The following is a 25776-nucleotide window of genomic DNA, read 5'->3' on the forward strand; positions in this document are numbered from 1 at the left end:
TATATATATATATATATATATATATATATATATATTTATGTATGGATTCCTATTACAAGAACGAAAGTTCACAACTTTGAACTTGTAATAGGAAGCCTCACTTACGCGAAAGTGCACTTCACCGAAAGTACCGCAGTACAGTGGAGGACATCAAAAAACAAGCTATGTCCTCCACTATGGTGCGATACTCACGGACCTTAGGGTTAGGGCACGAGTTAGGGTAAGGGATAGTTAGGAAAGTTATCCCCTTACCCTAACCCATGTCCTAACCCTAAGGTTCTTGACTATTGCACCATAGTGGAGGACATTGCTATGTCCTTCACTGCACTGCAGTCATCACGGACCTTAGGGTTAGGGCACGGGTCATGATAAGGGGATAGCCCATCCCCTTACCATGACCCGTGCCCTAACCCTAAGGTCCGTGAGTACTGCATGGAAGTTCAGTACAACGCCTGTTCCTTGTACTGAACTTTGCGTAAGTGCACTTTCGATTAAGTGCACTTTCGCTGCAGTGTGCATTCCATACACTATTTTGAAGTAGTGAACCTTCAATCTAGTGTATGGAATCCATTTATATATATTCAATACATTTAATACCTGACAAAAACATTTAAAGAAAATGGAAAAATATTAACATCATTCTTATGGTATCCTAAAAAGCTGAGAATTGCTTACAGAAATCATATAAGATTATACTCTGGATAGACCCAACCTACACTAGTCAATGGAAAACTATCCACGAGCAGATTATACCAAATTCATATAAGTTTATTAAAGATGATAAATTAGAAATATCTAAAAATCTTTTCATCTAGTTAACAAAATTTGCCTTAGAAGGAATTTCATTTCAGTCTTTAGACTCTGCAGATATGAAATCAATTCTTAAAACAGTTAAGAAATATGTTTTTAAAACTACATTAATATCAAAATGGAAATGTTTATGTTTTCCTATTGCACATAACTCTAGATTTAAGGAAATTCAGAAAACTGTTAAAATGAATTTACTAACAGGAATGGAGTAGTTTCATGGTTTGATTGTTTTGAAAATAAAAAAACAAGTCTCCACAATATTTAATGAAAGAATATAAGTTGGATGAATCTGATAGCTGGTTAATATTATCCATCAGTAAGACATTAAATTAATGTGTAGATAATATTAGTTAAGAGGAACAGAACATTATTCCCCCTTTATATAAATATATGAATGCTGTAATCATAGGTCGATTGATGTACAAAGGAAGTTTGTCCAAGCTATACAAGTTAATTATAAATAATAATAATAAAAATAATTTTGATGCAAAATTCTGGAAGTTTTTAGATAGTGGTGGATTGACTCAATAGATTGTAAGAATAAAGCTTTGATACTTAAATCAGTTGGTCAAACTTCTTAAAGTTTATACCAGAAAGTTTTTATGTGGAAATATATACATAGAATATTTGTTATGCCAAATAAAATCTCTAAGTTTAGTAAAATGACTTCTTCACTTTATTGGAGATATAGTAAAGATGTAAAAGCTGATTGGACTCACATTGATGGACTGTGAAAATTTGTCTATTGGGAAGAGATAAGTATGTTTTTTAAGGGTTTATGGTCTGATAATTGTTATTTAACTAAACCAGTAATAGTAATGGGTGGTCCACTTCCTTTATTTATAAAAATCCAAAGAGCAAAGACTCTTTTGGGCTCTCTTGGCAGTTGCCAGAAAAGTTCTTATAAAAAATGGAAATCAAACTGAGTTCCTACGTTCAAAGAAATTTTTAAATTTCGCAAAAATACTATGTAAAACTGAAAAAGAAGTGGTCAGAATAAGATCTATAAATCAAAGTAAGATGTTTAGTTGTTGGGATAATCTTAAAATTTTGCTATTGAAATACCAAGATTCTTAATGTGTTAATTATATAAGATTACCTTGATGAGTCAATGTATTCTTTACATTGTATAACAATATGTGAAGTTGAATTTCTTCCTCTCTGTATAGGCATTGTAAATATGTTAAATCAATAACATGTAAATATGTTAAATCAATAACATGTAAATATGTTAAATCAATAACATATTGAAACAACTACCTCTTGATGATGCTGTGCAGTACTTCAACTCAAAAACTAACATGTACCCCCCCAGAACCATTAGAATCAGAACTAACTATGCCCCATGGCTAACAAAAGATACTAAAACCATAATGAAGGAAAGGGACAAAGCCTGGTTACAATTCCATAAACAAAAAGACAACATTACGAGACAAACTTATTTCAAACTCCGCAATAAACCTAAAAGACTAGTTAAACATGACAAAAGTAACTACCATACAACCATGCAAGAAAAGTACTCCAACAACCCTCAAAAATTCTGGACCACTATAAATACTTTACTGCACCTAGGAAATTCACCACTCCTAACCCTGTATTACCAAACAACCATGAAAGTATCCCCACCCAATTCAACAAATACTTTACTGAAACAGTCCGAGCCATAGCCAACACCCAAAATACTACTAGTAGCCCCTTACCTACAAATACCCCAACCCACACCCACATAACAAACAATTTCTCCAGTTTCTCCTTGGAACCAGTCCCTACTAAAACTATTGCTAAACTTCTCAAGAAGCTGAAACCAACCACTCTGGCAGCTAGCAATCTACCTGCAGACTTCCTACAAATAACTGCTGAAGCAATAGCCTACCCAGGGTCCATTCTCATAAATTGGTCAATATCAGAACAGAAAGTACTTCACACCTGGAAAATATCACACAGTATTCCACTGCACAAAGGGCGTAAGTCCCTTGAACTTACTATTGCCCTATTGCAATCCTATCACCTTTATCGAAAATATTAAAAAGGGTAGTTCATTCCCAGCTAATGCAATACCTTCTATAAAATAACTTGCTGTCCATATCCCAGCATGGCTTCAGACCTTCCCATAGCACTACTACAGCAATACTCTCCTTCACCAACATCATCAATCGCCATAGAAACAATGGTCTATTTGTATCCTCAGTATTCCTAGACTTATCAAAAGCCTTTGACATGGTGAACCATAGTATGCTCCTAGAAAGTCTAGCAGCACTTAACATAAGCTCCTCCACCATATCATGGTTCAATAACTACTTAACAGACCATCAGCAGGCAGTTCTTTCGCAAGAGCAACTTTCCCCTCTATTACCAGTAGGCATAGGTGTCCCCCAAGGGTCCATCCTAGGACCTCTGTTATTCTCACTATTTATTAACCAAATAGCCTCATTCACACTCTCTGCCTCAGTTGTGCAGTATGCAGATGATACCACCATTATATGTGCCTCCCCTACCCTAAAGGAACTAAAAGTCATAGCCCAAAAAAACTTCTCCTTAGCCGAAGCATGGTTCACTAACATAAAACTTATTCTTAACCTCAAAAAAACTAAACTCATTCTCTTTGGCCCTGGTAGATCTCCTCCACCAAATAATGATTTTACCATAACATCTAGAGACAGTATTCAAATTACGCCAATCAGACACACAAAGCTAGTAGGTGCTGAAATCGACAATAATCTATGATTTGACATTCATATAGCCCAAACAATTAAGAAAGTTAACAAAAATCTTGGTCTCCTCTACAGGAATAGACAGTTCATCACTAGACCTACCGAGGCCACCTTAGCAAGAACCCGCCTCTTATCCATTCACTTTATGCCTCCCTAATCTTAACTAATCTTCGTCACAGTGAAATAAACAAACTGGAATCCTGCTACAACAAGATTGCTAGATTTGCTACTGATTCCTCTCATAGGTCCCACCACTGTATTGCCCTTAAGCAACTAAATTGTCTCGAATTACCTCAACTACTCCAACTAAACAAACTCTCAATAGTGCATAAACTCTACTACTTCCTTGAAAAAACCCCAGCACTTCAAAACATAATTCACCCCTACACCACCACCAGGACCCTAAGATTTAGTCATCAGAACCACATAAATGTCATTAAACACAAAAATGATGCAGGCAAACTCTCTTTGACTGCACCATCGCCAGAACCTGGAACTCACTCCCAAGCCACTTAACTTCTACCACCACTACTTCCCAATTTAAAAAACGTCTCAAAACCCTCTACATATCTAACTGGGATTGCACATGCTGCTCCCCAGGCTAGGTCATATCACTGCAGTGGTGCTAAGATTCTGCTAGGGATTAAATGGCTGCTCCCTATGTCCTGTTGCTAGAAATTTGCTTAGCATCAAATGGTTGCTACCTAACAAAAAAAAAAAAAAAAAAACTCCTAGGGTTGTATCCTTTATACCTATATTAAAACTAACTTACTGCCAAACATCTGTTATTTTTCATATATACTGAATGCTCTCTTATGTTACACTATTTTTGTACGTATATTTGTGCTTGGAGCTATCTGCACTCGATTGAATTCCTTATATGTATCCTATGTGTATATTGTTACTATGTTTCCTTAGATGCTGCTGTTACTCTCTGTGGAATTGTATTGTTTGCTTGGAGCTTTTCTCCCCGGGCTTCTGCTGAAAATGGCCCTGCGTCCAGTCGGACTTTCCCGGTTAACAAATGTAAAATAAAAATAAATAAATAAAATAAAAATAAAAATTTTCTTAAAAAAAAAAAAAAAATTAAAAAGCTTGAACTTCCAAAGCAGTTGACATACTCAACAACTAATCATTGCCTACAACCTATTGTACTCTCCAGACAAATGTCCAGCTTTATGAAATACTCTGGTACTATTCACTCACTACAGACCTTTGCTCTAGCAACAAACTGTTAGTAAGTATCAGTAAGACGTTCAACAATGCGGGAGATTGTCTCTACTCCTGTTATGTGTCAAACTTAAATCCCCCCACAGTTATAATAGATAGAAAACTGAAACAGTTTTAAAACTTTGTGTAAACAGCACCTATGCCAAAAGATGACTGTTCTTCCTGCTCACCTGGCTAGCTACTGTTCCCCAACTCTTACAGCCACTTTGCTTCCCAATCGTTTGCACCTTATCGATCCTCTTTGTATTGTACTTATTTCCTAAACGCTTACGTTTCCTCCTCTCTCACACCCCACCACTAACTACAATTCCTCATCTGTCCTTTTATCCTCCTTCGCATTTCCATAATTTCTCCTTTCATATCTCTTATCAGTTTTTAAGCACTTTACTACTTGTCTGTCTGTAAATTGTTACTAACCTCAAAAACACCCTATTGTGATCTTTTCCCTGCAGCCATCATGCTATAAATACATTAACTGCTATTGTATTTTATTTTTCTATTCACTAATTAGCCAATTTATATTAATTTCTCTCCTGTTTTTTTGTATTAAAATGTTATGCCCATGTAAAAAATATTTAAAAATCATGCAAATAAGCTTATGTATAGATGTTTCTACTCTGTAATTATAAATGTGCATCGTGTCTAACTTAAATGTGGAGCTTTTCTCCCTGGGCCTCAGCTGAAAATGGATTTTGCCCAGTCAGACTTTTCCTGCTTAATAAAGACAACTAAATAAATAAATAAGTAAATAAGTATAAGTGTAGGGCAGCTCCCTGTGGAGGCTAGGGTGTTAACTGGCTATAAGACTGCATGGTACATACCAGCACTCAGTGCAAACCCTCCCATGGGGGCTTTTACTCCCACAAGCATCATTATAAGTCATCCGAGTGCACTGCATGGGTGCAGAGACAGAAGTGGGCCTTTTTAAATATTCACCTTGTATGGCTGCAGAGTAAGATCTCTCATCCTATATTTGCTATAATGATAACAGGAAACCCCATAATGAAATCAGCGACAGTTAGAACTAAAAGCAGGGGCAGGTGATAAGTATGGGAGTGACTCAGGTAAGTAAATAAGTATAAGTGTAGGGCAGCTCCCTGTGGAGGCTAGGGTGTTAACTGGCTATAAGACTGCATGGTACATACCAGCACTATTGATTTAAACTGTGTATGAAGGAGTGTTGAAGGAATTTTTAACTGGTTATTCTGCTCTTCAGTAACTTTAACTAAAAGCTAGTGTTGGCTGAATTTTGTTATTTGCTAGTAATTACAGGTGTGGGGGTAGCCACATTCAGTGATTTCCTGTCCTTGCATATTTAAACTGGTGCATGTGAAATAATTCCTGCTTTAAAACTTCAGCTTGGCAAGCTAAGAACTTGGTTATATTCAACTGGACGTATAAGAGAATTTAAGTACCTTTTTATGCACTTTTTCTTTTAAAAAATACAGTATTTAAATTGATTTAAACTGTGTATGAAGGAGTGTTGAAGGAATTTTTAACTGGTTATTCTGCTCTTCAGTAACTTGAACTAAAAGCTAGTGTTGGCTGAATTTTGTTATTTGCTAGTAATTACAGGTGTGGGGTAGCCACATTCAGTGATTTCCTGTCCTTGCATATTTAAACTGGTGCATGTGAAATAATTCCTGCTTTAAAACTTCAGCTTGGCAAGCTAAGAACTTGGTTATATTCAACTGGACGTATAAGAGAAATGAAGTACCTTTTATGCACTTTTCTTTTAAAAATACAGTATTTAAATTGATTTAAACTGTGTATGAAGGAGTGTTGAAGGAATTTTTAACTGGTTATTCTGCTCTTCAGTAACTTGAACTAAAAGCTAGTGTTGGCTGAATTTTGTTATTTGCTAGTAATTACAGGTGTGGGGGTAGCCACATTCAGTGATTTCCTGTCCTTGCATATTTAAACTGGTGCATGTGAAATAATTCCTGCTTTAAAACTTCAGCTTGGCAAGCTAAGAACTTGGTTATATTCAACTGGACGTATCAGAGAATTTAAATACCTTTTTATGCACTTTTTCTTTCAAAGAATACAGTATTTAAATTGATTTAAACTGTGTATGAAGGAGTGTTGAAGGAATTTTTAACTGGTTATTCTGCTCTTCAGTAACTTGAACTAAAAGCTAGTGTTGGCTGAATTTTGTTATTTGCTAGTAATTACAGGTGTGGGGTTAGCCACATTCAGTGATTTCCTGTCCTTGCATATTTAAACTGGTGCATGTGAAATAATTCCTGCTTTAAAACTTCAGCTTGGCAAGCTAAGAACTTGGTTATATTCAACTGGACGTATAAGAGAATTTAAGTACTTTTTATGCACTTTTTCTTTTAAAAAATACAGTATTTAAATTGATTTAAACTGTGTATGAAGGAGTGTTGAAGGAATTTTTAACTGGTTATTCTGCTCTTCAGTAACTTGAACTAAAAGCTAGTGTTGGCTGAATTTTGTTATTTGCTAGTAATTACAGGTGTGGGGGTAGCCAAATTCAGTGATTTCCTGTCCTTGCATATTTAAACTGGTGCATGTGAAATAATTCCTGCTTTAAAACTTCAGCTTGGCAAGCTAAGAACTTGGTTATATTCAACTGGACGTATAAGAGAATTTAAGTACCTTTTATGCACTTTTTCTTTTAAAAATACAGTATTTAAATTGATTTAAACTGTGTATGAAGGAGTGTTGAAGGAATTTTTAACTGGTTATTCTGCTCTTCAGTAACTTGAACTAAAAGCTAGTGTTGGCTGAATTTTGTTATTTGCTAGTAATTACAGGTGTGGGGGTAGCCACATTCAGTGATTTCCTGTCCTTGCATATTTAAACTGGTGCATGTGAAATAATTCCTGCTTTAAAACTTCAGCTTGGCAAGCTAAGAACTTGGTTATATTCAACTGGACGTATAAGAGAATTTAAATACCTTTTATGCACTTTTTCTTTTAAAAATACAGTATTTAAATTGATTTAAACTGTGTATGAAGGAGTGTTGAAGGAATTTTTAACTGGTTATTCTGCTCTTCAGTAACTTGAACTAAAAGCTAGTGTTGGCTGAATTTTGTTATTTGCTAGTAATTACAGGTGTGGGGTAGCCACATTCAGTGATTTCCTGTCCTTGCATATTTAAACTGGTGCATGTGAAATAATTCCTGCTTTAAAACTTCAGCTTGGCAAGCTAAGAACTTGGTTATATTCAACTGGACGTATAAGAGAATTTAAATACCTTTTCATGCACTTTTTCTTTTAAAAATACAGTATTTAAATTGATTTAAACTGTGTATGAAGGAGTGTTGAAGGAATTTTTAACTGGTTATTCTGCTCTTCAGTAACTTGAACTAAAAGCTAGTGTTGGCTGAATTTTGTTATTTGCTAGTAATTACAGGTGTGGGGGTAGCCACATTCAGTGATTTCCTGTCCTTGCATATTTAAACTGGTGCATGTGAAATAATTCCTGCTTTAAAACTTCAGCTTGGCAAGCTAAGAACTTGGTTATATTCAACTGGACGTATAAGAGAATTTAAGTACCTTTTTATGCACTTTTTCTTTTAAAAATACAGTATTTAAATTGATTTAAACTGTGTATGAAGGAGTGTTGAAGGAATTTTTAACTGGTTATTCTGCTCTTCAGTAACTTGAACTAAAAGCTAGTGTTGGCTGAATTTTGTTATTTGCTAGTAATTACAGGTGTGGGGGTAGCCACATTCAGTGATTTCCTGTCCTTGCATATTTAAACTGGTGCATGTGAAATAATTCCTGCTTTAAAACTTCAGCTTGGCAAGCTAAGAACTTGGTTATATTCAACTGGACGTATAAGAGAATTTAAGTACCTTTTATGCACTTTTTCTTTTAAAAATACAGTATTTAAATTGATTTAAACTGTGTATGAAGGAGTGTTGAAGGAATTTTTAACTGGTTATTCTGCTCTTCAGTAACTTGAACTAAAAGCTAGTGTTGGCTGAATTTTGTTATTTGCTAGTAATTACAGGTGTGGGGGTAGCCACATTCAGTGATTTCCTGTCCTTGCATATTTAAACTGGTGCATGTGAAATAATTCCTGCTTTAAAACTTCAGCTTGGCAAGCTAAGAACTTGGTTATATTCAACTGGACGTATAAGAGAATTTAAGTACCTTTTTATGCACTTTTTCTTTTAAAAATACAGTATTTAAATTGATTTAAACTGTGTATGAAGGAGTGTTGAAGGAATTTTTAACTGGTTATTCTGCTCTTCAGTAACTTGAACTAAAAGCTAGTGTTGGCTGAATTTTGTTATTTGCTAGTAATTACAGGTGTGGGGGTAGCCACATTCAGTGATTTCCTGTCCTTGCATATTTAAACTGGTGCATGTGAAATAATTCCTGCTTTAAAACTTCAGCTTGGCAAGCTAAGAACTTGGTTATATTCAACTGGACGTATAAGAGAATTTAAGTACCTTTTTATGCACTTTTTCTTTTAAAAATACAGTATTTAAATTGATTTAAACTGTGTATGAAGGAGTGTTGAAGGAATTTTTAACTGGTTATTCTGCTCTTCAGTAACTTGAACTAAAAGCTAGTGTTGGCTGAATTTTGTTATTTGCTAGTAATTACAGGTGTGGGGTAGCCACATTCAGTGATTTCCTGTCCTTGCATATTTAAACTGGTGCATGTGAAATAATTCCTGCTTTAAAACTTCAGCTTGGCAAGCTAAGAACTTGGTTATATTCAACTGGACGTATAAGAGAATTTAAGTACCTTTTATGCACTTTTTCTTTTAAAAAATACAGTATTTAAATTGATTTAAACTGTGTATGAAGGAGTGTTGAAGGAATTTTTAACTGGTTATTCTGCTCTTCAGTAACTTGAACTAAAAGCTAGTGTTGGCTGAATTTTGTTATTTGCTAGTAATTACAGGTGTGGGGTAGCCACATTCAGTGATTTCCTGTCCTTGCATATTTAAACTGGTGCATGTGAAATAATTCCTGCTTTAAAACTTCAGCTTGGCAAGCTAAGAACTTGGTTATATTCAACTGGACGTATAAGAGAATTTAAGTACCTTTTTATGCACTTTTTCTTTTAAAAAATACAGTATTTAAATTGATTTAAACTGTGTATGAAGGAGTGTTGAAGGAATTTTTAACTGGTTATTCTGCTCTTCAGTAACTTGAACTAAAAGCTAGTGTTGGCTGAATTTTGTTATTTGCTAGTAATTACAGGTGTGGGGGTAGCCACATTCAGTGATTTCCTGTCCTTGCATATTTAAACTGGTGCATGTGAAATAATTCCTGCTTTAAAACTTCAGCTTGGCAAGCTAAGAACTTGGTTATATTCAACTGGACGTATAAGAGAATTTAAGTACCTTTTTATGCACTTTTTCTTTTAAAAATACAGTATTTAAATTGATTTAAACTGTGTATGAAGGAGTGTTGAAGGAATTTTAACTGGTTATTCTGCTCTTCAGTAACTTGAACTAAAAGCTAGTGTTGGCTGAATTTTGTTATTTGCTAGTAATTACAGGTGTGGGGTAGCCACATTCAGTGATTTCCTGTCCTTGCATATTTAAACTGGTGCATGTGAAATAATTCCTGCTTTAAAACTTCAGCTTGGCAAGCTAAGAACTTGGTTATATTCAACTGGACGTATAAGAGAATTTAAGTACCTTTTATGCACTTTTTCTTTTAAAAATACAGTATTTAAATTGATTTAAACTGTGTATGAAGGAGTGTTGAAGGAATTTTTAACTGGTTATTCTGCTCTTCAGTAACTTGAACTAAAAGCTAGTGTTGGCTGAATTTTGTTATTTGCTAGTAATTACAGGTGTGGGGTAGCCACATTCAGTGATTTCCTGTCCTTGCATATTTAAACTGGTGCATGTGAAATAATTCCTGCTTTAAAACTTCAGCTTGGCAAGCTAAGAACTTGGTTATATTCAACTGGACGTATAAGAGAATTTAAGTACCTTTTATGCACTTTTTCTTTTAAAAATACAGTATTTAAATTGATTTAAACTGTGTATGAAGGAGTGTTGAAGGAATTTTTAACTGGTTATTCTGCTCTTCAGTAACTTGAACTAAAAGCTAGTGTTGGCTGAATTTTGTTATTTGCTAGTAATTACAGGTGTGGGGTAGCCACATTCAGTGATTTCCTGTCCTTGCATATTTAAACTGGTGCATGTGAAATAATTCCTGCTTTAAAACTTCAGCTTGGCAAGCTAAGAACTTGGTTATATTCAACTGGACGTATAAGAGAATTTAAGTACCTTTTTATGCACTTTTTCTTTTAAAAATACAGTATTTAAATTGATTTAAACTGTGTATGAAGGAGTGTTGAAGGAATTTTTAACTGGTTATTCTGCTCTTCAGTAACTTGAACTAAAAGCTAGTGTTGGCTGAATTTTGTTATTTGCTAGTAATTACAGGTGTGGGGGTAGCCACATTCAGTGATTTCCTGTCCTTGCATATTTAAACTGGTGCATGTGAAATAATTCCTGCTTTAAAACTTCAGCTTGGCAAGCTAAGAACTTGGTTATATTCAACTGGACGTATAAGAGAATTTAAGTACCTTTTATGCACTTTTTCTTTTAAAAATACAGTATTTAAATTGATTTAAACTGTGTATGAAGGAGTGTTGAAGGAATTTTTAACTGGTTATTCTGCTCTTCAGTAACTTGAACTAAAAGCTAGTGTTGGCTGAATTTTGTTATTTGCTAGTAATTACAGGTGTGGGGGTAGCCACATTCAGTGATTTCCTGTCCTTGCATATTTAAACTGGTGCATGTGAAATAATTCCTGCTTTAAAACTTCAGCTTGGCAAGCTAAGAACTTGGTTATATTCAACTGGACGTATAAAAGAATTTAAGTACCTTTTTCTGCACCTTTTCTTTTAAAAAATACAGTATTTAAATTGATTTAAACTGTGTATGAAGGAGTGTTGAAGGAATTTTTAACTGGTTATTCTGCTCTTCAGTAACTTGAACTAAAAGCTAGTGTTGGCTGAATTTTGTTATTTGCTAGTAATTACAGGTGTGGGGGTAGCCACATTCAGTGATTTCCTGTCCTTGCATATTTAAACTGGTGCATGTGAAATAATTCCTGCTTTAAAACTTCAGCTTGGCAAGCTAAGAACTTGGTTATATTCAACTGGACGTATAAAAGAATTTAAGTACCTTTTTATGCACTTTTTCTTTTAAAAAATACAGTATTTAAATTGATTTAAACTGTGTATGAAGGAGTGTTGAAGGAATTTTTAACTGGTTATTCTGCTCTTCAGTAACTTGAACTAAAAGCTAGTGTTGGCTGAATTTTGTTATTTGCTAGTAATTACAGGTGTGGGGGTAGCCACATTCAGTGATTTCCTGTCCTTGCATATTTAAACTGGTGCATGTGAAATAATTCCTGCTTTAAAACTTCAGCTTGGCAAGCTAAGAACTTGGTTATATTCAACTGGACGTATAAAAGAATTTAAGTACCTTTTTATGCACTTTTTCTTTTAAAAAATACAGTATTTAAATTGATTTAAACTGTGTATGAAGGAGTGTTGAAGGACTTTTTAACTGGTTATTCTGCTCTTCAGTTATTCCCACCCACCCGCCCTGTTTTTGTTTTGGTGTTAATCTTAGTGGCATTGAAACTGCCCGCCCCTCAGCCTGCCTCTGGGCCCATCTCATTTGCTCACTCAACTGAGTGCAGTGAGATCATATTCTGATTTCAGGCACTCCTACTGTGTACAAAGAGAGCATCTGGGAAATAGAAAAAAAAAAATTAAGCTTATTTCCTGCCTTTCTTGTTAAGTGGTACAGACTATTTGTAGGCTTCTGAGCCCCAAGCCCTTCTGTGTTTGAGGGAAGCCTTCTAGCTTGTTTTTTTTTTTCTTGTAACTAGCCAGTTTTCTAGTTTCAGCACTCAAATCTGTTTCTTTGATCTCAGCACTTGTTCAGAAAAAAAAAAAAAAAAAAAAAATTTCATCTGCTTTTACTGTACTTGTGTTTTTACCTACTTCTTTTTACTTTTGCATCATCTTAAAATACTCAATTGTATTTATTACTGCTTGGTGTAACTCATTCTAAGCCTTTTGGTTTAAACACTTGGGCTTCGGACCAGTTAGTTGTTTTGCACTGAGAGGTTTGTGGTCTGCACTGTTGTGGCAGAACAGGTAGCTTACATCCTTCTAGGTTGAGAACTGCTGATTGAGGGCTCAGTGTCTGTTATTCTAAAAGTGTATTAATTCTGGTTTAAGCACTTGGGCTTTCAAGCCAGTTATTTTACATTAAGAGGGTTTGTGGTCTGCACTCTTGTGGGAGGAGAGGCTGGACTCTGCCCTTCTGAGCTGGGAATTTCTGGTTAAAGGCTTATAGTGCATGCATATCTGAACTGTTTCTTACTGAAGTTGGTGCGCCTTGTTTGCTGTGGCATAGACTGGATTCGGGCCTGCTGGATCTAGCTTTGTTTGTGTAACTTGAGCACTAATCCAGACATTCTCTAAAGTATTCAATGGTATTTATTACTGCTTGGTTGTAACTTGATTAAAGTGTAGCTATCATTCAAGTCTTTTGGATTAAGCACTTGGGCTTCAGACCAGTTGTTTTACATTAGGAAGGTTTGTGGCAAGCACTGTGGTGGCAGGACAGGTAGCTTTCATCCTTCTAAGTTGGGAACTGCTGATTGAGAGCCCAGTGTCCAAGTGTATTAGTTCTGGTTTAGGCACTTGGGCTTCAGGCCAGTTATTTTACATTAAGAAGGTTCGTGGACTGCACTCTTGTGGGAGAAGAGGCTGGACTCTGCCCTTCTGAGCTGGGAATTTTCTGGTTAAAGGTTTATAGTGCCTGAATATTTGAACTGTATCTTACTGAAATTGGTTCACCTTGTTTGCTCTAGCATAGACTAGATCCAGGCCTACTGAATCTAGCTTTGTTTATATACTTGTTGTTTGTTTGCTTGTTATTTCCCTGGAAGCTAATTCACCTAATCAACTTCTCAGCGCTTCTGTGGATCACTAGTGATATCTGCATTGCTTACTGTACTTATTTCCTTGTTTCACTTGAAAGAAAGTTACTGTTTGTCGTTTTGCATTTAGTTACTTGTATCACATTGCACTCAAGTTACCTGGCACTTGCTCACTAAAGCAATTATATAAGTCAGCACTAAAAATTAAAAGCACTACACCCTCACTCCCCACTGGCCCTTGTTTTCAATTAAGGATTTCCCAATATTATTCTAGCATGTCCAAAGGTCAGTTGTCAATCTCCTCTCCGGTCCAGCTGGTGAATCTGGGAATCTTGAGGCAATGTTATAACTGCCTCATGTACACAGACAACCCTCTCCTCCTCCCACATAACACAAATACTTGAGAGATGCAGCTATTTAGCCAAACTGGAGGCTGAGCTCTCTCAACTCAGGACTGGCAAGACCAGACAGGAGGAGAAGGCAACTACACACACCACAAAACCAGCCTCACATAATGCTACCACTCCACTGAATCAAACACATAAACACACAAAGACATACTCGGAGGCTCTGAGTAAAATTTACCTAAACAGCAGAGGCCTCCAAAGCAGACACCCAAACAACTGCTACCTCAAGACACCCCACAAGCAACACATAAACCACAAAAGCAGTGTGCAAAGCAGTCACAGCCCTTAAGGCCAAATACAACACCAAACATACTTGTCATAGGTGACTCCATAGTCAGACACACTGACGTCCCACTCACCAGGCTGAACAAGGAGAGGGTCACAGTAAGCTGCCTATCGGGCGCTAGAATCCGCCACATAACACAAGCACTCGGGTCACTCCACAGCAAGTACAAATATGACACAGTCATTGTCCATGCTGGTGTGAACGACCTGAGACGCACCTCCCTGGACTGCATGAAAAGAGACATAGAGGAGCTCTCTGATTATGTAGCCCAGGCAGGTATGACCCTAACCCTGAGCAGTATCCTTCCTTCACCAAGAATGATGCCACAATATAGAGACAAGATGATCAGCTTTAACAATTGGCTTAATGTCTGGTGTCATTCAAAGGGGATCCAGTGTCTGTCTGCCTGGGATGACATGCTTGACAAGCCACGCTGCTTCGCAAGGGACGGCTTGCACCTGTCACCCTGGGATTCGGATATTGGCTAAGGCTCTTGCCACCCCATAGTGCCTTTTTAGGCAAGGCTCAAATTCTAAACCTACCACCCTAGAAAACAAAATGGGAAGAAAGTGAGGGTAATGCTGCTCAATGCCAGAAGTCTAAATCTCAAAATGCACGCACTCGAGGCCCTTCTCAGTATGGAGAACATCGATGTCTGTGCTGTAACTGAAACCTGGTTCAAGGCTCCTGTGAGCACCCGGCACTATTAGGTTTTACCTCATATCATGCGTTCCGGCCCCAAAACCCGGACCACTCCACAAAAGGAGGGTGTATCCATATTCATAAAGGATACTCACACCTCCAGGTTGGTGGCAACGCATGAAGCTCGGAAACCATCCAGGTGCAACTAACAATAGGCAAAACTGCTCTACAAATTGTAGCATGCTACAGGCCACCCTCTCAAACTCAGGAACCCCACACAGCCTTCCTGAAGACACTGGAGGGTATAAATGTATCTCCAAACACCATCATATTGGGTGACTTCAACTACCCGAATATAGACTGGGAACATTACTCAAGCCCTAACTTTCTAGCCCAATGGTTCCTGGAGTTCATAAATTCAAATGCCATGGAACAGCTAGTCACTGTTCCCACGAGAGGAGAAAATATACTAGATCTCATTGTCACAAACATGGGGACAAAATGCTCCACACCGAAGTATATCCCTCATTGGTGAGATCTGATCATAAACTAATCTCACTGGAAATCCACATCCCGCCCCCACCCCAAACAAAAAGACCATAGTGAAGAACTTCTCTAAAGCAAACTTCACACTACTCAAGACTGGTGTGGTATCCTTCAAGGCCCCTGAGTCAGAGGAAACCACAACCCAAGCTGCGGAAGCCCTTACAAATGCCTTCTATGAACACCTCCAGGACTGCATGGATCAGGCAATCCCAAATAAAACCAAGACTCTTTCCACAAAGGGCAAACGTCCAGTCTGGTGGACCCCAGCCATTAACAAACTTTACAATAAGAGGAGAAAGCTATTACATGATAGAACAAAATCCATAAAAGGGAAGTCACCCTGATCATTATTAGTAAAAAATACGAGCACTCATAAAATCAACTAAGGCCAATTTTGAGAGAAAAATTGCCATGGATTCAAAGGACAATCATAAGGCCTTTTTCAGCTATGTTAGGAACCTGGGTGGAAACTCACAGATATGCTCAGAATTAGTCCAAAATGATACAAAAATCACTGAACCCACAGACATTGCCAACATACTGGCAGACAGGTTCAGTGCAAACTTCACCCCTCTCCCCCTAAAGGAGAGATAACTATCCCAGCCGAGTGTAGCCTCCCGGACATCTCAAATGCGCAGGTGAAAGCTGCTCTCTCTAAAGCTAAAAACACAGCATCAATGGGACCGGATGGTGTCCCCGGCTGTGTGCTACGAGCTAAATGAGGAATTAAACCCGCACATAAGGCAGCTGTTTAATCTCAGCCTTACCACAGGATACGTGCCCAAGGAGTGGCGTCGGCAACTGTGGTCCCACTCCACAAAGGTGGTGCCTCTACGGACCCTGGTAATTACCGCCCCATAAGCTTTACAAGTATAGTCTGCAAAGCTATGGAGAGGATCATAATGGAGCTCATAAACAAAGATATAGGGACTTGCAGACATTGGACCCGACCCAGTTTGGCTTTGTCAAGGGAAGATCATGCCTTTTGAACTTGGTCGACTTCTTGAAATAGTCACCAAGGCCATTGATGAGGAAAGGCAGTCCATACAGCCTACCTTGACCTTACAAAGGCTTTCGACACAATACCCCACTCGGGTATTGTAGAAAAACTTACCAGCTTAAATGTAAACCCATATGTCACAAGATGGGTTGCAAACTGGCTTAAGGACAGAACCCACAGGGTTAGAGTTGCTGGCGCTGTGTCAGACTCCAAGCCGGTCACAAGTGGTGTCCCACAGGGCTCGGTCCTTGGCCCCTATTGTTTGGCATCTACTTCTCAGAAGTACAGGCCAACATGGGAGGACTTTGGCTGACAAAGTTTGCAGATGACTGCAAACTGGGCGCCATAGTGGAAAGTGCATCGGACACTGATATCCTTCAGAAGGGACTCACGGAAACAGATAGCTGGTGCCAGAGCCATGGCCTGAAGTTAAACGCCAAAAAATGTATAGTCATACCCTTCGGGAAAAACAAGGTAACCCCAAGCTACCATATAGGTGGCAATCCACTAAGCACAGAAGAGGTTATCAGGGACCTGGGGACCCAGGTTGACAGTGGCCTTTCTTTTGACACTCACATTGCTAAAGTGGTTAGAAAGACCTTCTACATTGCCCACCTGATCATGAAGGGATTCACATCCAGATCTAGTGAGGTCATTGTTCCCCATGTACTCTTCACTTATCAGACCAATGATCGAGTACAATGCCCCATTCGGGATGTATCTAACCCGACATCTGCAGCAATTGGAGAGACCCCAAAAGTTCCTCACCAAAAGGATAAAGGGACTCCAAAATCTGTCATATGCTGCCAGATTGAAGAAACTCCAGCTCTATTCAGTCGCATACCATCTGCTCAGAGGTGACATGTGCCTGACATACAAGGCCATGTCCAACCCAGAATTAATGGACATGCTCCACCTCAAAAAATCCAAATCCACCAAAACCACTAGAGCAAGCGACTTAAACCTTAGCACGGATATAAATAGGACGTGCTGGAGGGATAGATTTATCACTCAGAGACTCCCTATGCTATGGAATAAAATCCCGGTCCATGTGAGGCAGAGCACCTCGCTGACTCTGTTCAAGAGAAATCTAGACCTGTGGATGGGAGATCGTAGGTTTACCCCGGGAATCATCTCTGGGTCACTGCTGGACAGAGGCACAACAAACTAATGGGCACAGTATTTTTTCATATAAGGGGTGGCGTAAGCCACAATAATTTGGGCTAGGCTTATAAATGCCTTAGGGCAGATAGCCTAGTATAAACCTATGAACCTATGAACCTATGTAAAGGGCAATAAAGAGGGTGAAGAACAAAAAAAGGTAAAAACAGGCATAATACAGCACATGGCGCATGCCTCAGTTACAGCTTCTTCAAGAAATAATTCCTAAATTGCCTCTAGCTGCTTCTGGTCCATCAGTCATTTCCCTAAACACATCAGTGCTGCCCCATGTCATTTTATTTCACTAACAATGTTCTGAAAGAGACAGAGTCAAAAAGACAAAAAGACATACTGAACTGTACATTTATAATTAATCAGTTTGTCTTACGTAGCTGAGGCTTCAAATAGTGAAACCTTTAAAAAAGGCTAAGACATGATGTTGCCACTTATTATTTATGATATTATACAAAACACTTCAGGCAATCTGCAGGCACAAAACCAAGGACTCTGCAAACACAACAGCGTTTACTAAATATGTTGCCTCTGTTGTCATGTGAACTTAGGGAAATTGAAAAGTAAGTGAAAAAAAATCACTTGCTTTTTCCTTTTACTTCACCCTGTCCACCCTTGGAGAGATATGATACCTGCTCAGCTACAAAGAAACTGCCTTTGCACTAAAGTGTCAACATTTCAGGACTTTAGTTGTAGATACATCACAGCTGAAGTGTCAAAAAACTAAGATGATAAACAATAGTGTTGACAAAGTGTAGCTATACCACATTCACACTATCCCCTTTCCTCACTTCATTAGTAACTTTGTAACAAAAATCTGCAAAGCTGGAATGCTGAGACTTCTGTTTCCTCTATTTAAACTAACTGTTGTTTGTAAAGCTGATCAGTTTGATTTGATAAATTATAATGATGATCACAAATAATAGCTTGATATTGTGTTTCACAAAAGTGTAATTTACATGTAATAAAAACTGTGAAACGAGATTGTTGTAGACAGGGAAGCTCCCCATCTTTGCACTCCCCATGTGCATTAAGGGCTCTGCCTCATACTTTCTACATAATTTGTATTTTTTCCCTATGCAACCTTGGAGTAGTAACAAGTAAGTAAGGGGGTGAGGTGAAGCTGCCCACATCAGAGTTCAGGGGACTCAACCTGTCTATAAGGTTCTTTCCATAATTCTGTTTATGTCTTCCCCAGCCTGTGATAATATGCTATGTAAGTGTATTATTTGTGATCATCTGTGATGCAGTGAATAGCGATTTATCAAATGAAAGTGACTTTTCTATAACAAATGACGATTCAACAAAGACCAGAAACCTATCACACAGAACATTTTCCACAATATTTTGTGAAATGGTATTGAAATTGCTAGGCCTGAATTTGGAAGGATCCTTTTGAGGTCTTCTTTCATCCAAAATAACAGAAGTTATCATCCTCCTGTCCTAAATAACTTCCAAATGTGGCCTCCCATGCGGCCAGCATTAAAGTCCAGCTCTTTAGCATGGAGCAAAATTGATTACTTGACTGCACCCTCTCACTGTCTTTGTTTTCCTTCTCTATGTCCTCACCGACACTTTTCCATATGTCCATTTATTCTCATACATCTCAACCTCCCAGAGCAGGAAAGCAGGACAAAGCCTTAAATAATGTGGAGAAAAGGCCCAAAAGTAGGGTCATATTTTAAATATTGCTCTTATAAACTAATCAGAAATTCAAATATATGTCATGATTTAGTGACTTCAGTCCTCAGTGATTTGCAAGAAAACCACAATTGTTTGAGGAGCACTATTAAAAACTCCTGTTGTCTACCACGGCAGTAAAACTTGATAATAAAATCAAAACTTTAATAAAAAAGAGAATATAACATAAAACAAGCAGTCCTCAGTCTTCAGATAAGCATTTTCGGCAAATATGCCTTCCTCAGATCATAATACCTATTGTTTGAGGAACAGGCCACAAATATGAGGCAAAAATCTGGACAGTTGAGAGGTATGCCTCAGTTATACCCCTCACAGTATTATGCTGTCCCTCTGCCCTTAAGTGAATTTGTTAATGTCGAAGAGATAAAATAACATAGTAATTTTTATCGGACCTACATTATTGTTGAAATGCTTCCTCCATGATGGACGTACTCATTGTCCATTAGATTCGTCTGCATTTCCCACGGTAGCTGAAGAATGTTATTGTACCTGTCCTCGATTGATCTGACCATCTCTTTTTGCAGTTCTGCCCTGTCTTGTTGTATATTTAGTGACTTTTCAGCAGCCTTCATACAAGGCGTGTCTACTTTTCCTTTATTAACCTTCATCTCAGTCTTTAGCTTCTTCGCAATTTAGGAATTTTTCTGATAAAAGATTTTTATACCTGGTCTGACGCATAGTAAGAGGGTGCTGGCATTCCTACAGTTCCCTTTGGTACTTCCTCACTGCAACATGACTAGCATATCTTCACGGGTTACGACATTCTCGTTAAAGCACGTTTTCAGCGTAAGTCACCACTATATAAGTTTGTGCTAGAATCAACAGACAAGCAGCAGGCAACTCATGGGTACTAGGATATTTATGGGTAGTTGTCCTCCCACCTGCCTTCTGAGCCCAGGTATTTTTCCCTATATATGATCCCAGATGCAGGCATGTAATGATACCAGAATACATTGTGTCTACTGCCAAATACAATACATAAGAAAAACACCATGTTACTGCAGGTTCACTTTTAAATTTCAAAATCCCCAAACCTCGAACCTCTAAATCCTGACGTTCAGAAATTCTAAGTTTTGGAATCTCGAAATGTATCGATGGAGATCGCCGTATAGTGCGGAACAGGAACTTTACCATTCTCTTCACTATAGTGTGATCTCAGAGTTGGTATATTTAAGTTGCAGGGGGTGTGGGGGGTGCAGGGGGACTTGCCCCCCTGCAGAAACACAATGTATGAGGTTCTCTTCTTTTAGGTGTTTTTTTATTTTTTATTTCAAGATTCCAAGACCTCGAACTTCTGAGAATCGAGATTTAGAGGTTCAGGGTTTTGGGATTTCGAAATTTAAAAGTTGACCTGTTACTGCACATACCTCCCTGGTCTCTACCAGATGGAAAAGTGTTCGTGATCCTCAGACCACATACTCATTCTTTGCCTACCCAGCTGCCCCTTTGAGGCCACAGAGCGATCTCAAAGTGTGGCTCACCAGTGTATCAGACAGGACTAAGCCCCCTGTTTCAGTGTGGGATGGAAACAGTGGAGTCTCTTTCTTTTCACCAATCCTTTATTATTATTATTATTTTTTTTTTTTTGATGTAGCCACACAATCTGTTCTCATTCTTGTTTTGTCATCTGTATTGTTTCTCATAGTGCCTAATACTGAAGTCGACCTACCTGTGGTCCCTGATCTTTGTCCCTTTTGTACCTCCTAGCAACACTTCATTATGCTGGGATGTGTGTCTTGAATCAATATGCTTGCACATTGAAAGAGCAAACATTCTTGTCACAAAAGTAAAAGTTAATTCCCTGTTTATTTGTACAGCACACCACACAGTATTCATGCATTCAAAATGATTAATACTCTGGAAACATATCATTATTTACCACAGTCGCATGCATTTTAAAGAAACATTTACTATTGCACATTAGTTCAGCTTAGAACGAAGTAGACAGTTCTACTAGTTGCAATTCAGCTTTCTGCAATGTTTTTATCATCATCATTTCATTGCACGTCAGTTATATAATATTGAAAGAGGCTTACTTTTTGTTACCACACCTTCCAGGCGAATAATGTTAGGATGATCAAACTGTCCCATGATGCTGGCTTCCCTCAGGAAATCCCTCCTCTGTCGATCCATATAGCCTCCCTTCAGTGTTTTAATAGCCACAGGGATCTCTCGCTTTCCTGGAGTCTTCAGCCTCCCACCACAGACTTCCCCAAATTCACCTGTGATATAAAAATAATTCATTAAACCAGAAGCTGAACATGTTTAGAGAACAACAGAATATTGCTGAGGGATTCTGGTTAATTTTCAGCTGTTTGTCTTGCAGCTAACTTCATTTATGAGCACAGCTTATGAATATTTCACATACATTTTATTACTTTGTTTAGTTTTAGAGAGGCATTGGTTGTTCGGGTATGCCGATGAAACTAAGAATGTACAAATGTGAATGCGACGTTAACCTACCTTGATATAAAAATAAGTAGGTGGCGCAAACGTCGCAACTTTTACTACTTTCCTTTTAGCCGAGCGCAGCTTATCTCCAGATGATTAGATGCACGTATAATTATCAAAATATATATTCGCATAAACCACATTAACATAATTGAGCTGAGAAAACTGCACTGTGATATGCATTTATAAAATGCATCCAGTCAAGTGCAAGACGCAAATTCACTCTTGCAAACAACCACCCTTCCTCTGCTGCAGAGGTGCCATCTTTTCTTAAGCATCACCCAGTGTGTGGCGATGGGCTACATCCTGTACACAGTCCGTGAAAGTTACTCAGCATACCAGAATGACATCACACATAAACAGTCCATGAAGGTTACGCAACATACCAGGATGATATCAGATATGAAGTACAGAGCCCTGGTGACATGGCCATGAAGAGTGGTACAGAATAATGTGTAATATACCAGGAAAATGATATCACACATGGAATACAGAGCTCTGATGTCACTGCACTGAGATGTACGACATAAGAATGTGTAATATAACAGGACAGTGACATCATACATGGAGTACAGAGTTCTAGTGAGAGCTCTAGTGACATGTCAGTGAATAATAGGACATAATGTGTAATATACCAGGGCACTGACATTAGAAATGGAATGCACAGCCCTTGTAAAGTATAGAGTTTGGCTACTCATTTTGGTGATATTCTTAGAAGAGGAAACCTCCATACTTGATGAAGTCTGTACTGTGCATGCTGCTTTTTTGGACCTTGCCAAATCCCTTGACACTGTCACCAAAGTATGTCAGTGTTTACTTAATTAAATGGTTAATTTGCTAAATTTCAAGAACAGAGTAGCTTATATTTATTAACAGCTATTGAAATATCATTGGCATTTATAGGAAGTTAGCACGCTTGCAGTCCAGAAGACCAATGAGGAGTCTAGCCTAATTTCTCAGTTGGCCAAGAGCACTTTGTGGTTAAATGACTTGCTCAGAGACACACTCTGGACAAGTGTAGGCTGATGGAATCAAACTCTGGATTACACGAAGCAAATATATTAACAGCTCATAGCCCTTATCTTATGTGTGAACTGCCAAGCAAAATTGAATCCAATTACTTCTTGCTAGAAAAGAATCCACAGTCTTCTGATCTGCAAACATCAGAAATGAGTCGCCACTGAGCTACTCTCCCACAGGACCCTGTGACCAGACTCTGTGACCGGACCCTGTGACTGGACCTCAGTTTTGGTCTTTTCTTCACAGGCATAATGGAAGGTAAAGCAGTATGCTTAAAATATGAAGATGACTGCCAACTAAGAAATTATGTCATACCAAAAAGTGATGAAAAAATTCTGCAGTGATGTGGCGGTAGAAATAGTGCAGCCATGATAGTAATATGCTTAGCATTAATGAATGCAGCATTGTTAAAAATATGGATAAGGATATATAATTCTGCTTCATCATTAATGATAGCTACCCTAAGGAGACAATAAATTAATGATCTTAGAAAAATGGTAGTGTGTAAGTTAAGTTTTCGCCAATCTGTAAGGAAACAAGGTTAAGAGTTCCAGTCAAGGTGGACACAGTTTAGAAACTCCTTGTTGAAAGTTTGCTGGAATGTTTTTATTTCACAGTAAAGTTTGGACTTATCTGTATATACAAAATGATGAAAGGAATTAAAAAGTGCACATAATATCTTGACTGTTTAAACACAAGTGATAGCTCTGCTGCAGAAAAATAAAATTACGTGTTTTTATGAATTATCTACTAATCAGACAAGAAGCGATATGAATTTGTCTAAGATTTCTTATCAGAAAGTTGTTGTTGTTTGTCTTTCAGCTTTTCCCAGTTAGGGGTCGCCACAGCGGAACTCCGGACTGCTAATGATTGGCAGTAGATTTTCACGAACGCCGAGGTGCCAGCCCGACGTCCAACCTTCAATGAAGGCACACCCATTTACGCATGTCTTTCGAATGCCACCCAACCATGGGGAGGACATGCAGACTCCACACAGAAGGCACTCCCTGCACTCCAGCCGGAAAACAAATGGGAGAACCTCTTGCTGTGAGGCAACAATGCTACCACTGCACCACTGCGGCATGATCTGTATAAAAAAAAAATTCCAGACTGCTTCTTCCATTGAAGATCTGTGAAAATGGAAAATTTCAAAATAAAAATAGATACAGATTTGGATAACTGGTGTAAACAAATATAACTCTTCAAATCTTTGAAATCAGACAAATGGACAATTCACTAAATGACGTGGGTATAAGACCAAGGGAAGATTTTAAATAGAATTTCTTCTAAAGCAGAGTGTTTATCTAATTAATAAACTAGAAAATTTAGAAAACAGAAAAATAAGAAATAAGTTATGAATGTATGGAGTTCCAGAGAACATGAAAGGAAAAACACCATGCAGCTTATACCATCTTTCTTCTTCTTCTTTCGGCTTTTCCTGGTTAGGGGTCGCCACAGCAGATTACCTGTCTGCTAATGATTGGCAGTGGAGTTTTACAGTGTTGAGTTGCCAGCCCGGCGCCTAACCTTCTACAGAAGGCACACACAAGCACACACTCACACCTAGGGCCAATTTAGAGTGTCCAATCCACCTACAGCATGTCTTTTCGATATGGGAGGAAACCGGAGCACTCAGAGGAAACCCACGCGACCACAGGGAGGATATGCAGACTCCGCACAGAAGCCACCCCTGTCGAGGATTGAACCGGAGAACCTCTTGCTGTGAGGTGGCAATGCTAACCACTGCACCACCATGGCCGCCCACAGTTTATACCATCCTGATAACCAAAAATTGTATACCTCCCTTTTTTAATTTCTCCAAGTGTTTTGGGTTTCTAATACCATGACAGGAATGAACCCCATTCCTAAATCAAAGTATGATTAAAGTTCATGGAATTAGTATTGTTTCAATCTTTGATGTCAGCTACAAGTGCTCATTGTAGCACCCACAATGTGTCCAGTAATGACGCCTTCTGCAATTTGTATGGAGTTACATGTATTGATAACATATCTAAATACGATTGTAGATGATTTTTTATAAGACCTGTTGCTCCTACTACTATTGGAACTGCCTGGGTATCTTTCTTCCATATTGCACTTGTTTCTGTCTGAAAATCCTGATATTTTATGACTTTGTGTCTCTCTGTATGCAGGACACTGTAGTCACTGGGTGTGGTGATTTCAATGTTCAATGCTACTTTTGTCTTCTTTTCATGGACCACTATATCCAGTTTTCTAGCATCTATCTTTTGAACTGTTGGTAATGCATGATCCCATGTGATGTAGACTTCATCATTTTCTATGATGGTTTGTGGCTCATGTTTCTAGTGTTTTTCATCCACTTCAGTACCATAATGTTTGCACAATCCCCAGTGCAACAATCTTGCCACATTATTATGCCTTTCAGTATACAGTCCTTCTACCATTAGTATGTCACAACCAGCAACGAAGTGTGCAACTGTTCCCAATTCTGTTTTACAAAACCTACATTTGTCTGTTTCTACCACATGTTCAGTGGACTTTGTAAACCAACGTGTACGTAGTCCACTATCTTGTGCCGCCAATATTAACCTTTCACCTCTTGGTTTAACTTTAGCTCTCCTTAACCATTCCTGTGTTGGTTCCTGATCAACATGAGGTTCTTCCATACATTTTCTATACTTGCAACTACATTTATACATTTTCCACATTTCTTGCCATGCCATCTGGTCTTTCACGTTATATTCTTTTGTTTTTTGGCACATTCAATTGCTACCTGATTTTAATTCACTTGTGGTTTGATTTCCATTTCTGCTTGATGCAGATATGCTTCTGCTAGCTTAAGCAGAGAAGCCATGTTAGATTTATTCTCACGTTTCAAAACTTTCACTACATTTGGGTA

The 25776-nt window shown here is 38.1% G+C and overlaps 1 protein-coding gene across 1 annotated transcript in view; it reads right to left on the reverse strand.

Moving 5' to 3' along the window:
* EPHA6 (EPH receptor A6) overlaps positions 1–25776 on the reverse strand; it is a 4848151-nt gene that overhangs the window by 744457 nt on the left and 4077918 nt on the right. The window contains exon 11 of the mRNA XM_044072160.1: positions 21461–21646. Within this exon, the coding sequence (XP_043928095.1) occupies positions 21461–21646 (186 nt within the window). The remainder of the gene's footprint in view (positions 1–21460; positions 21647–25776) is intronic.

Source organism: Protopterus annectens, chromosome 5.part0, assembly GCF_019279795.1.
Source record: "Protopterus annectens isolate FY-2018-M chromosome 5.part0, PAN1.0, whole genome shotgun sequence".
NCBI classification, from domain to species: Eukaryota; Metazoa; Chordata; order Ceratodontiformes; family Protopteridae; genus Protopterus; species Protopterus annectens.